Genomic DNA, 14,314 nt, shown 5'->3' with positions numbered 1-14,314 from the left:
GAGAAACGCTATACATTATTTTTCTTATTGAACGTCACGTCCTAAACAATTTTTATTTATTTACTTTATATCTAACATCAAAGTTAATTGATGTTTAAGATAAAAACGTTGAGCAGGAATGTGTGAAACAGGGGTACAGGGGTGAAAAAGTAGATTCGACTTACACTCAGAGCACAGACATCCTTCAACAGTTTTGATGTGAGAAGTAATATATATATATATATATATATATATATATATATATATATATATATATATATATATATATAACTGCCAGTCACTAAACACCATTACAAATGGCTAGTTCGTAAGGGGACAGGTTTCAAGCCCCAAAGAAAACTGTGAATCATGTCTGGTTGCTTGTACTCTATCAGCGGTAAATGTGAGATACTAGTAGAATGAGCATCTCAAGGATTAGTAAGACATCAGAAAACCTTATTTCCTCTGCGAAGATAAATCTAAACATTCGATTGATACTGTATTCCAAAATACGCTAGAATAAAACTTTGATTACTATAAAATACTTGTAGTAAACGCATCACAGATATAAGATCGTGTAAAAATTTAGAATCTGTTAAGTTCCAGGAAACTAATGCGGTCAAGATACGACTGCAGCAACAAGGCCCGATTAAGGTTCCTCCTCAGTGAATAAGTACGTGTACCAGTAGAAACAGTTGAACAGGGTGAAGGCGATTGGGAAGGTGATTCGAGAGATGATGTCTATGCGCGTAGCGCGGGAGGGGAACTTGGCAAGGAAGAGGCAGCAGCAGCAGTTGGCAGCCCTGGCCTGGAGCAGGCTGCCGGCACTGCCCGAGGACACGAGGTTCTGGTTGGGCCTGCGCGGCTCGGCCGCCTCCTCGCTGCCAACATCGGACTGTAGGTCTGCAGCGCTCCTGTGCGACGGCGGCGCAGTCTCGATCTCGCACTCCTTACTCGACACCGCATCTGGCCCGTGCGGCTTCTCTGGTTTGGTTGGCCCCACACTACTCATCATAGACGCGCCAGGTTGATTCGCTGCTGCCTCCTGCAACAGAAATCGTCACCGCTCACTTAGCCGTCGGCGGCTAACGTTGACGTACATGCGGACGCGATATCCGATCTCACGAGAAGCAGGGCAGTCGGCAGAGGGTACGATGTGCTTAACGTGATTTTGCGCTCCCAGTGCTCTCCAGTGACAGCTGTCGGCTTGACGTGCACAAAGCTCCTACGTTAGCTTGCAATATATCATTCCTATACAATTTGCTTGTTCGTAAAACCTGTGTAGCGAAAGTAGGAACCAAAGACAGTACTCAGTGACTGCCTTCACAATAGCGGACAACGGTTAAATAATATCTCTGGGAGAGCATGATCGTAACAATTAAGACTAAGATTATTGGGGTTTCTTCTGTTCTGGGCTTGTTCATGACAGAAAACGGATACTTGAATGGGCTATTAATCAAATGAAGGCTATGTTCATCATCATTGTATTAGTATGAAAGAATTATTCTCATCAAAGAAAAATAAATGAGTTTTCGACAACGAAGACTTATTAGCTGATAGTCAACTAAAACACATTATTTCTGTTGGTTTTTAATATCTATGAAGAAGTTTAAGCTTTCGCTTGAATGAGGTCGGCGAAACACTGACGCGAATTCCACGAACCTGCAACCAATGAGATAGGGACAACTTCGGTCAACAAGCGGAAAAAAAAGATTCTTTCCATATCATGCTGAATCAGGAAATATACGACGTGACAAAATAAGTCCGTGTCTGATCAGAGTATTACATTAAAGCTGTGTTAAAAGGCCCATTTTCTCCCTTGTCCATTCTCCAGTCACATATTTCTTTCTGTGGTGTACAAACACAAAAAGTAAGTAATCTGAACACAAAATAAGAGAAAAAGGAAAGATACATTTCCTGTCAGTAAGGACACCAGCTTATAAAAGTTCGCTAAATTGAAAAAAATCGTTCATTATGGAGAAACTCTTACATTTCTTGTAGCATCAAATATTACAGAAATTATTTTTATTAACTTCGTAAGGAAGTCTCAACCTTTTGGAAATCGCGAAGGTGGAGAAAAAAAAACTACACCTAACAGTCCTCGAATCCTATGCCGATCTAGTCCCTGTTCTGTATTATGGGGCCTATACTACCTACATTAGAGTGTAGCTTTCTTATGAATGTATTTAATCTTACTGTCTTCTATAGGCCGTAATCACCGAAATGTTATTAATTCACATTTAATTTTAACAAAACGCACGAGTTTTAATGCGATTATAACTAAATACGAAAATTCTTTAATCACAAATATGAAGCTCTCCGTCGTTTTACAACTAAAAGCCGTGCCAATAACAATTTGCTCTCGAGACGTGCAATATCCAGGTGCTTAGAAACAGCACGGATTCATGTAATATAAGATATAACATAAAATGCACCGAGTAGGGTCTTTTACTGAACACGACAAGAACAATATGACGTCTTGCTTACTGCGGGCCTCAAGCTTTCTGCTTGTGACATAGGGAGCGTACATGCTTGCTGTTTGCCCGCCTGGTTAGCCGTGCGGTCTAACGCACGGCTTTTCGGAGTGGGTAGGAGTGCCTTGTCCCAGGCACGAATCCGCCCGGCGGACTTATGACGAGGTCCGGTGAGCCGCTCAGTCTGGTTCCCCTAATTCCGCGTCAGCTACAATATGTCGGTGATTGCTACACAAACAAGTTCTCCACGTACGCATACACCACCATTAATTACTCTACCACGCAGAAACTCGTCTGGTGTGAGACGTTCCCTTAGGGGGAAAGGGGGGGGGGTCCACCGGGGGCCGAACCGCACAATAAAAAAATGGCTCTGAGTACTAAACTTCTGAGGTCATCAGTCCCCTAGAACTTAGAACTACTTAAACCTAACTAACCTAAGGACACCACATACATCCATGCCCGAGGCAGGATTCCAAACTGCGACCGTAGCGGTCGCGCGGTTCCGGACTGTAGCGCCTAGAACCGCTCGGCCACAAAGGCAGGCGAACCGCACAATAACCCTGAAAGAGTGGTTCGGTGTGGGGCAGCGGAGGGGTGAAGTGGACTGCGGTAGTCGCCGTGGGGTTGTGGACCACTGCGGCTGCGGCGGGAATGGAGCCTCTCCGTCGTTTCTAGGCCCCCGGTTAACATACAATACAATGCTTCCTGTCTATCTACTTTACGTGTCACATCTCCGAAATATCGCAAGACTTACACTAAGGTGACAAAAGTCATGGGATAGATGTATGCACTATGGCACTCAACTGCTGTGGTCATTAGTCCCCTAGAACTTAGAACTACTTAAACCTAACTAACCTAAGGACATCACACACATCCATGCCCGAGGCAGGATTCGAACCTGCGACCGTAGCAGTCGCACGGTTCCGGACTGCGCGCCTAGAACCGCGAGACCACCGCGGCCGTCAGAGGTATGCACATTTACAGATGGCGGTAGTACCGCGTAGACAAGGTATAAAAGATAATGCATTGTCGGTGCTGTCACTTGTACTCAGGTGATTCACGTGAAAATGTTTCCGACGTGATTATGGCCGCGCGATGGGGATTAACAGACTCTGAATGCGGAATGGTAGTTGGAGCTAGACGCATGGAAATTAAATATTGCGACATCCACAGTGTTAAGATTGTGCCTAGAGTACCGAATTTCAGGCACCATCTCTCAACTTGCACAACGCAGGGGCTAACGACCTTCGCTTAACGACCGAGGGCAGCAGGATTACGTAGAGTTGTCGGTGCTAATAGGCGAGCAACATTGCTTGAAATAACCGCAGGTATCATTGTGGGATGTACGACGAACGCATCCGTTAGGACAGCGCGGCGAAATTTGGTGTTAATGGGCTATGGAAACAGACCGAAGCGAGTGACTTCGCTGATAGCATGACATCGCCTCCACTGGCTCTCCTGGGCTCTTGACCATACCGATTGAACTCTAGACGACTGAAAAACAGTGGCCTAGTCAGGTGACTCCCGATTTCAGTTAGTAAGAGATGATGGTAGGGTTCGAGTGTGGCACAGACCCCACGACACCATGGACCCAAGTTGTCAACAAAGCACTGTGTAAGCTGGTGGTGGCTCCATAACGGTGTGGACTGTATTCACTTGGAATGGACTGGATCCTCCGGCCCCAGTGACTGTAATGGCTACTTGGAGACATGCGATTTCAGTCTTTCTCGGCGTATTCCACTGGTGAATTCTTCTCGGGTTATCAGCTGAGTGGTGGCGTCGTCTTGTCGCAGCGTTTCAATGAGTTTCGTACCCATCATCTTCTGGCTAAATGTCGGGATGCTGTGTTCTGCATATCTATATAGGTGCCTGGCCGTCGTCCGCTACTATAGGCCGGCCAATCACGTTCCTCCGGAAGGGGGTACCGAGTCGGTGGTGGTGTTGGGGGGGGGGGGGGGGGGGGGGGGGGGAGTGGTTCACGGCGCGGACCAACGTCGAGACCCGGTGTCTATCTATCTGTCTGCGGACGCCGCTGCTTTCACATCGGAGTGTTCATGCCGTATTTTGTCAATAGTGGGATCCACGCTGCACTGAGCTGAAAACCGCTATCCCTGTTTAGTAAATTGTTGTGCAGACGTATCTCCACTGCCTTTTGGAAGATCGAGTCCCAGAAACCGTTGGCGCTGCACAGCTTCTTCGTTTTTTCGAATTCGAAGGTGTGACCCTCGATAATGCTATGTTCTGCTACAGCGGACTTGTTTGTCCGTCCTGGTCGTAGGTTCCTGATGTGTTCGGTACAGCGCTGCGAGATACATCGTTGTGTCTGCCCGATATATTCCATCCCACATTCGCACTCAATACTGTAAATGCCCGGTGTCTGCAGCCCCAGTTGGTCTTTGGTTGAGCCAAGTATATCTTTGACTTTTTCGGTGCGCGAAAGATGGTCGTTATTTCGTGCATCTTTTATATTCTTTCGATCTTGGCTGTTGGCGGTCCAGCAGCCATTGATGGACTTCACGTTCCCAAACAAACATGGAATTCTTATGGACAACAATGCGCCATGTCACCGGACCACCATTGTTCGTTATTGGTTTGAAGAACATCTGGACAATTCGAGTGGATGGTTTGGCTACCCAGATCGGCCGACATGAATCACATCAAATATTTATGCGACACAACCGAGAGGTCAGTTTGTGCTCAAAATCCTACACCGGCAACAATTTCGCACAAATAGACAGCTATAGAGGTATCATGGCTCTATATTTTGTGCAGCGAGCTTACAACGACTTGTTGCGCACAGCTCAATATTTTTGCAGGTTACTTCCGACGATTTGTTGAGTCCATACCATGTCGAGTTGCTGTACTCTGCCGGGCAAAAAGGTTCTATACGGTATTGGGAGGTATCCTACGAACTTGGCCACTACAGTGAATTTTGTGTTTCACTTGACGAAATGGCTCAAGATGGTTCAAATGGGGTTGGGGTTAGGTTGTTTGGGGGAAGAGACCAAACTGCGAGGTCATCGATCTCATCGGATTAGGGAAGGATGGGGAAGGAAATCGGCCGTTCCCTGTCAAAGGAACCATCTCACCATTTGCCTGGAGCGATTTATGGAAATCACGGAAAACCTAAATAAGGATGGCCGGACGCGGGAGGTTCAAATGGCTCTAAGCATTATGGGACTTAACATCTGAGGTCATATGCCCCCTATACTTAGAACTACTTAAACCTAACGAACCTAAAGACATCACTCACATCCACGCCCGAGGCAGGATTCAAACCTGCGACTGTAGCAGCCGCGCGGTTCCGGACTGAAGCGCCTAGACCGCTCAGTCACAGAGGCCGGCCGAGATGGCTCCTCAATGTGAAATAGCAGAAAGTGACGTTACGAAACTCATAAAGAGCTACGTCAACGTTACCTAAATCTTCCCGCCTGCCGACGCCTTTAGTCGCAAAAAATTTAAGGACAAAAATAGAAGCAAATTTTCTTTTATTCCTCTGGAACTATAAAGGTAACAAGATAATTACAAAATTGCTAGGCAAAAAAAGGTCTACTGTAGCGTCGGCCACAGGATGCAAAAGTACACGCGTGCACAATGCGCTGCACCCGTGCCGTGAGAAACACAGCCGGTCTGGGCACTACTCAGTACGCCTCTGAACTGCTCGGTACAGTGAGACATTCCATTCAGCAGTGTCATGCGACGCTGTCCCTCCACTGTTTGGTGTGACATTTTTCAGTCAGAACAACTTAGGAGATGTGTCAGAGAGTCATACAGGAAGCATGTGACCTTGTTGTACGGGGGCTGTTCAAGAAGTATTCGAATTTTATCTATAAAATCAATTTTTATTCAGATACAATTGTTTGACGCCAGTCACCTCCAGAGTAGTCCCCTTCAGCTTCTGCACATCTCATCCAGCGTTGCTGCCACTACTACAAGCATCGCGGGAAAACCTATTTTGGATGGTGCGCAGCTGCTCCGTCGAATTCTGCATAACGTCTTTCATGTTCTGAAATCTGCTCTCTTTAAGAGCCTTTTTCAGTTTAGGGAAAAGCCGGAAGCCAGTCGGTGTTAGGTGAGTGAAATAGTGGAACAGAAAGGCACAATCGATGGCCGTCATATGTTTGGCCAAAAAACTCTAAATTAATTGAGAACGATTAGCGGGTGCCTCATCATAGTGAAGGTGCCATCTGCCTATTGCCCACAAGTCCGACTGTTTGCGTTTCACTGCTTCACGAAGGCGACACAAAATTTCTTTTAGTACTCCTTTTTGACATTAGTACCTTGTGGGGTGTCTCGTCATGGGCCACGTCTCTGGAGTCAAAAAGACGGTCAGCTTGACTTCCACACTGCCTCGGATCTGTCTTCTTGGGCCTCGGGTATGATGGACGCTTCCGCTGCGATGACTGGAATTCTGTTTCTGAGTCGTACCCACAATCCCAGGACTCATTACCATTGATCACTGTATTAGGAAAGTTGGGGTTACTGTTCAAAGTATCCTGCATGTCCTGCGCGATCTCTGAAGGAAGTTGCTTCTGCTCAGTTCTTAGTAACTTTGGTACAAATTCTGCTGAGATCCTCCTGAAGTTCAAATGTTCCATTAAAATGGAATTAATGGATCCAACACTAATTTTAAACTCGTCTGCAAGTTCTCTGATCGGGATTCCTTTGTCCTGCTACACCAGAATCCTTCCGTAATCAATAAAAACCTCATTGGCAGGTGTTGAGGGAGTAACTGAACGCAATTCACTCTTCACTGATCAGCGGCCATTTTGAACTGGTTATACATACCACTCTTTTTCTGTGTGGTTCACATTGATTCGTCCCCAAACACTTGCCAAATTTTGCAGATTGTTTCAACTTGAGAATAGCCAAGCCTAAAACAAAATTCGATGCAATAATCTTGTTTCACTTTTTCAGTAGTTTTTTTCACAACACAAAATCCGACGGCTACCTCTTATACATGACCACTTGTCAACGGCTAGCCAGTGACTGGTTATTTCTACAGGAGTGAAAAAAAGTCAGTCATGTGCACTTTATGTCTACAAATATAGGCCGCGCGCTTGTCCTGATACCACGGTTGGTATTAACAATAAAAAATAAGGTCGGATACATTTTAAACAGCCTTCTTATAGTTGGAAGAGATCTGTTCAAATGCTGGATAGGTCACTTAAAAACGCCCTCAGCTGTTGAATGAATGACTTAAATATTACGTATTTCGGGATAACCAATCATCAGATATCTATGAAATGGAGGATACACAATCATAAGTAAAAGCTACAGCGGTGCCATGACACATCACGAAAACACCACGGGTTACAACTAACGAACGCATAGCACATGAATTGAAATTGTACGATACGTACATACCTAACAGAGGCAAACTGACAGCTTCACAGTGATAACAGCACTATGAAACAGAATTTGACCGGTAGGCAGTGATAGTGGACCTTTTGTGGCGCTACCCAGCGTCAAGGTCATGTGCTACAATTTTTTAAAGAAATATACATAGTCGTCTAGACAGGAAGATCCAGCCCACAACATAAAATTTACAGATAACTGAATTGATTGCTTATAGCGACAAAATTTTATAAAATGGTTTCACATAGATAAAATAAGAGAAAAGAGGGAAATTAGATGTTTACAATGTCCTCGTTCCACGATGACAAAAATTGTGGCCGATGATCCAGATGACAACTTGATAAATCAAATACAGCGTTATTGTTGAGCACCAGGGCGTTTCCGGAGAGTCACAGCGAAAAGGTTTGAGACTTAGACAGGTCTAGGACAAGGCGAGGCTCTCTCATGTGTTGTATTCAGCGACATCCAAGAGAAAGTAATAAGGAAATGCAGGCAACAGGTGTGGACTGGAGTACAGATGTATGGTAATTTAAATTGTCTCGCATGTGCAGATGATACACTCCTGGAAATGGAAAAAAGAACACATTGACACCGGTGTGTCAGACGCACCATACTTGCTCCGGACACTGCGAGAGGGCTGTACAAGCAATGACCACACGCACGGCACAGCGAACACAACAGGAACCGCGGTGTTGGCCGTCGAATGGCGTTAGCTGCGCAGCATTTGTGCACCGCCGCCGTCAGTGTCAGCCAGTTTGCCGTGGCATACGGAGCTCCATCGCAGTCTTTAACACTGGTAGCATGCCGCGACAGCGTGGACGTGAACCGTATGTGCAGCTGACGGACTTTGAGCGAGGGCGTATAGTGGGCATGCGGGAAGCCGGGTGGACGTACCGCCGAATTGCTCAACACGTGGGGCGTGAGGTCTCCACAGTACATCGATGTTGTCGCCAGTGGTCGGCGGAAGGTGCACGTGCCCGCCGACCTGGGACCGGACCGCAGCGACGCACGGATGCACGCCAAGACCGTAGGATCCTACGCAGTGCCGTAGGGGAACGCACCGCCACTTCCCAGCAAATTAGGGACACTGTTGCTCCTGGGGTATCGGCGAGGACCATTCGCAACCGTCTCCATGAAGCTGGGCTACGGTCCCGCACACCGTTAGGCCGTCTTCCGCTCACGCCCCAACATCGTGCAGCCCGCCTCCAGTGGTGTCGCGACAGGCGTGAATGGAGGGACGAATGGAGACGTGTCGTCTTCAGCGATGAGAGTCGCTTCTGCCTTGGTGCCAATGATGGTCGTATGCGTGTTTGGCGCCGTGTTGGTGAGCGCCACAATCAGGACTGCATACGACCGAGGCACACAGGGCCAACACCCAGCATCATGGTGTGGGGAGTGATCTCCTACACTGGCCGTACACCTCTGGTGATCGTCGAGGGGACACTGAATAGTGCACGGTACATCCAAACCGTCATCGAACCCATCGTTCTACCATTCCTAGACCGGCAAGAGAACTTGCTGTTCCAACAGGACAATGCACGTCCACATGTATCCCGTGCCACCCAACGTGCTCTAGAAGGTGTAAGTCAACTACCCTGGCCAGCAAGATCTCCGGATCTGTCCCCCATTGAGCATGTTTGAGACTGGATGAAGCATCGTCTCACGCGGTCTGCACATCCAGCACGAACGCTGGTCCAACTGAGGCGCCAGGTGGAAATGGCATGGCAAGCCGTTCCACAGGACTACATCCAGCATCTCTACGATCGTCTCCATGGGAGAATAGCAGCCTGCATTGCTGCGAAAGGTGCATATACACTGTACTAGTGCCGACATTGTGCATGCTCTGTTGCCTGTGTCTAAGTGCCTGTGGTTCTGTCAGTGTGATCATGTGATGTATCTGACCCCAGGAATGTGTCAATAAAGTTTCCCCTTCCTGGGACAATGAATTCACGGTGTTCTTATTTCAATTTCCAGGAGTGTATAATACTGCTACGTGAATCAAACTACGAGTTGAAAGAAATATAACAGAAAAGGGGCGATTACGTATAGAAAATTGGGCTAAAGGTGAATCAAGACAAAGCGGAGTTCGTGCAGTCAGAAAGAAGAAAAAAGTAGCAAAAATTTCTTGAGATAGAGGGCATTACGTTCAAGAGAGTTTACTACTACAAATGCTTCGGATCTTCGTTTAACAGCAATAACAGCATAGAAATGGACTTCAAGGAAAGAACAGCAGTGGTAATGAAATGCATGTATTCCCTCAGTGAGATGCTCAACTCAAAGTCAATATCCGATGAGAATACATAACACAGTGACACACTCAACAGTCATGTGAGACGAGAAAAGGAAAAACTATTAATATTTGAAAGTAATGTAACGAGGAACATATGAAGACCCATCTTAGATAAAGGACAATGGAGAAGGAGAAAGAATGAGATTATCTACCTCTTGATGCAACAGGCAACAATCCTACAGAAGCTGCAGACAACAAAAATCCAGTGGGGGGGGGGGGGGGGGGGTGCAGCAAAGCAAGCGCTGTATCATGTATAAGATACAGAGGCGAGCGAGTGCACGGGACTTACCCTAGTTCACTGCTAGTAGCGTCACGTCATCGTAACGCGCCTGCATATAGTATTGCACCACATTTAACATAAAAGTAAAAATTAAGATTTGTGTGTAAAACTTTGTTAAAGTATAGTTCTATGTAATAATGTTTCAGGTAACAAATCTTAATGTTATAAAATTAGTAGTTTACGTAAAATTCACGTTTTGAAAGAAAAATAGGAGGCGCTAAATAATGACGCTAGGAAGCCAAAATTTGGTGAGAAGGTGCAGTAAGAAGTCATTAATGAGTGGTGCTGGTTTCCAAAACCATAAAACTAAAATTGACTCCAGAATCCGCGTTTTTCGGAAAAATCAGAGGCGCGAAATAATAGAGCTACAATATTGAAAATTGGTAGGATGCTTCAGTTCACCCTAATAATAATAATGGAAATACCACAATCAGTTACCTCTTCTAGTTTTTTAGTAATTTAGTAAAAACTACTTTTGTGAGTAAAATGTACATAAGCATTATAGATTAAGTACTTTAAATTTTAATGATAAAACAAATTCTTTAAGACCAATGATCAGATAGGACAATTAACAAAGCTACACCAAGTTTTAGTCTTGTAGCATAATTAACAGCTGATACAAGTCTTGATAAAGCTATGGTTCAGAGGTAACAATCTACCGTTAGTTCCATTGTAAAAATTCTAGAGAGTAAAGTTTTAATTTTAGCGGGCTGAGATTTTCTACGTGCTTCTGTACTGCTCAGATGTATGTATACAAAAATTGAGAAGTTTGTAAAGCTATTATTAAATGTGATATTTAAGATTATGTGCCTGAGATAGCGATCATTTGGAGGATGCAGGCATCTGCATAGGAACGGAAAGAACAGATGCTCTCTTGGCGGTACGCGCCGGAGCTATATAAAAAGAGCGGCAGAGGCAGTAGTAAGCTCACTCCGCATTAGACCAACGCCTAGTCCACGCGAGCTTAACGTCCGATCGCGCCTCGCCTCGGGTGACGTCATAGCGGGCTGTGACATGCGCGTACTTAACAATGTAAACGGACATTGAAAATCGCGAGGACTGTACACCGTCCTGGATCGTTTAGACTTCGGTAACAAACTGTTATTGTGCCGTCCGTGTGAAGTATAATTCCGCGTGGCAAGTGGTGACTAACTCCACTTTTAAGGCGAGCATTAATCTTTTTTTTTAACATTATTGCGAACTATTAATAGAGCACCGTTAGTTAGAGTAATGAACTATTCGGGAGGAACTTGCTGTAGAAGTCGCCTCTGAACTATTAAACGATTGGCTGAATTAACAATATTTAATGTCTTTAGCATTTTCAGAAGTTTCGAGTAATTTGTGTGAGCCTTTAAGATAATAAAATCTTGTTTGGAACTTTAAATTTTATTGAAGCAGCCCTAATCCCGTGAAGAACTATGGATATTTTTCGTTTAGCTGGGCTGTACAGGAATGTGGCCGTGCAGACTGGGAACTAAGGTCAGTAAGTTTCCCTTCGCTTTCTGACTGGCCACCAAATTAGTTGCCAGGCTCGCGTGATTTAAGGTGGCAATGTTCAACTTTCATTCAACATTAAACAACGACTTCTTCGCCGTCCCACATATGTTGCATCGGCAATAGTCTGTTACGTGAAATGAACATTCAAACAACTCATTCGACAACTTCTTCGCCGCCCCACATATGGTGCATCGGCCGGGAAAACTGAATTAAAAGCAAATAAAAGTGCTCGATGTGTGAAAGCGATTGGTATAAATTAACGAACTCGGTAGGCAATAACAGGACACTGAATTGAACTAGTGTGGGAACAGTGTTACCAGTAAAGGCGGGTGTAGTGTATAAACAATAAGTGTCTACCGCTGTACGTTGGTTAGTGACGATGGTGAGGAAGGCGACGATGCTGGATCGCGGCTGCCGACGGCGCTGAGACTAAAGGAAGACGGTGCGTCATCGCGGAGCTGCGCTGATCTGCGAGACAGCTGCCGGCTGCGCCGAGCGGTCAACGGTGCCTTGCTGCCCCCCCCCCCCCCCCCCCCTGGAGCTATTGCAGTAGGCGATTCCTGTGGCGGTACTCGACGCTACAGCTGCTGCTGCTGCCTTCAATACGTCGCGACGCGTCGCATCACGATTGCTGGTACACCGCGACGACATCATTCGTCGAAATCAAGCATTTAAGTTAAGTCAAAGACTTTTAAAATATTTATTAACTGCTGCTAACAAACTAAAAGATATGGAAAGTAGTGTACATTTCAGAAGGGAACCGGTCTCTGACCAAGAATCCTCAGGATCAGGAATTGAGTTTAATGAGGATGGTTCCATTAATCCCTCAAATATTGAACTAGAACGTAATTTGTCACCAGTAAATTATGACTTTAATTTAAATGAGAGTGCAGGGATGCAATCAATAAGTGAAATAGAAGTCAAAAGGGAGCCAGTAGAGTTGCTAACTTTGTCAGGTAGTGAAACTGAGCTCAATATATCTCCAGCTCAGTCAAGTCAAGAGATACAAAGTATCAAGGTAGAAGCTCCGGATTGGATGCAAATACTGTTTGCCAAACTCGAATCAAACCAAAATAAAATTGAGGCTAAAATTGAAAATAGTAATAAAGAACTAAAAGAAGAACTGCAATCAAAATGGAATAGTTTGAATTATAAGATAGATGCTATTCATCATGACATTCAAGTAAAAGTAGGGCAACAGTTAACTAAAATGCATAGTACTTTCAAATGTGAAATAGATCAAATTCAAAAAAATTATCAAGAGGCAGATGAACTTTTGGAAGTGAGGTTGTCCGAAAGATTGAGCAACGAGTCCAAACTTTGCTCTGACAAAGTTAAAGAGGTACAAATTAAAGTAGATACTTGTCAGAAAAACATTGAGAAAGTAAAAGAAACCTGTACCGAAATTCGTGGTGCAGTGGAACAAAGATGTTCTGCCAGGATAGAAGCAGTAGAGTCACAAGTAGAGGAATTAAATACTAACATTGCTAACCTAGAAAATAGAGTAACCTCTGTTAATTCTAGTCATTCTACTGTACAGCATGTGACTTCAGTTGACGCCGCTTTTATAGGGTGTCGACAGTTTTTGCGCTTTGATCCTGATAAGTACATTCACCCTCTTGAATTTTGGAATGACTTTGAGGATGTTCTCCCCAACACTTGGTCAGAAAGAGAAAAAATTTCATTTATAAGAAGTCATTTGTCAGGTGATGCTTTGCGATGGTCAGCGGATGTAATGATCAAATGTAAAACTTTATCTGAATTTAAGTCTGCATTTCTCAACGAATACTGGTCACATAACAAACAAAATGATGTGTTAAGGGAATTCTGGAGTGGTAAGAAGTTTTTCCCAGGGCGTGAATCAGTAAAGGATTTCGCTAGGAAGTGGGTTTCAAGACTGTCACATTTGACAGAAAAGATGAAGCCAGATATGATCATTATGGGTTTAGAAGGTAAGCTGCCGTGGTACTGGCAGAAGAGGATCATTTCCGCCCCTAGAGATAATATAGACAAATTTATTGAATATCTGGAAAGAGTGGAAAGAGTAGCTGCTGCTGAGGAGCAGGTGCAGCAGAATAACAAATCTTCTAACAATCACGTACAAAATAATGGAAACGTGAACGTTAGAAATATGGAAGTTAGGCACACCAAAACAAACTATCGAAACCAAAGCCGTGGCAGAGGAAGAGGGGGTAGATACTCACCACGCTTTCGTAACAACTACTATGACGAAAGTGGAGAAGTAAATACTATGCCATTAAGACAAGAAGGGAGTCATGATGCTACTATATCTAGTGGTGTCACAGATGAACACAACAGGCCGCGTGTGGGAAACTAAATCCCGTCTATGAGGAAACTGGCGCTCACCAGGCGGTAACAGTAACACAGCCAGTAACGGAAACACAGACAATCAGCCAACATACACAGACAGACAAC

At 44.9% G+C, this 14,314-nt stretch overlaps 1 protein-coding gene across 1 annotated transcript in view; it reads right to left on the bottom strand.

Annotated features, from left to right (window-relative positions):
• Positions 1-278: 278 nt before the first annotated feature.
• LOC126305296 (glutamate-gated chloride channel-like) overlaps positions 279-14,314 on the bottom strand; it is a 199,383-nt gene continuing 185,347 nt past the window's right edge. Inside the window, exon 12 of the mRNA XM_049992039.1 lies at positions 279-1,024. Coding sequence (XP_049847996.1) covers positions 629-1,024 — 396 coding nt within the window. The 3' untranslated portion in view covers positions 279-628. The remainder of the gene's footprint in view (positions 1,025-14,314) is intronic.

This window comes from Schistocerca gregaria, chromosome 1, assembly GCF_023897955.1.
Source record: "Schistocerca gregaria isolate iqSchGreg1 chromosome 1, iqSchGreg1.2, whole genome shotgun sequence".
Classification (NCBI taxonomy): Eukaryota; Metazoa; Arthropoda; class Insecta; order Orthoptera; family Acrididae; genus Schistocerca; species Schistocerca gregaria.
Note: the sequence above shows the minus strand (reverse complement) of the source record. Positions and strands in the feature narration are given on the sequence as shown.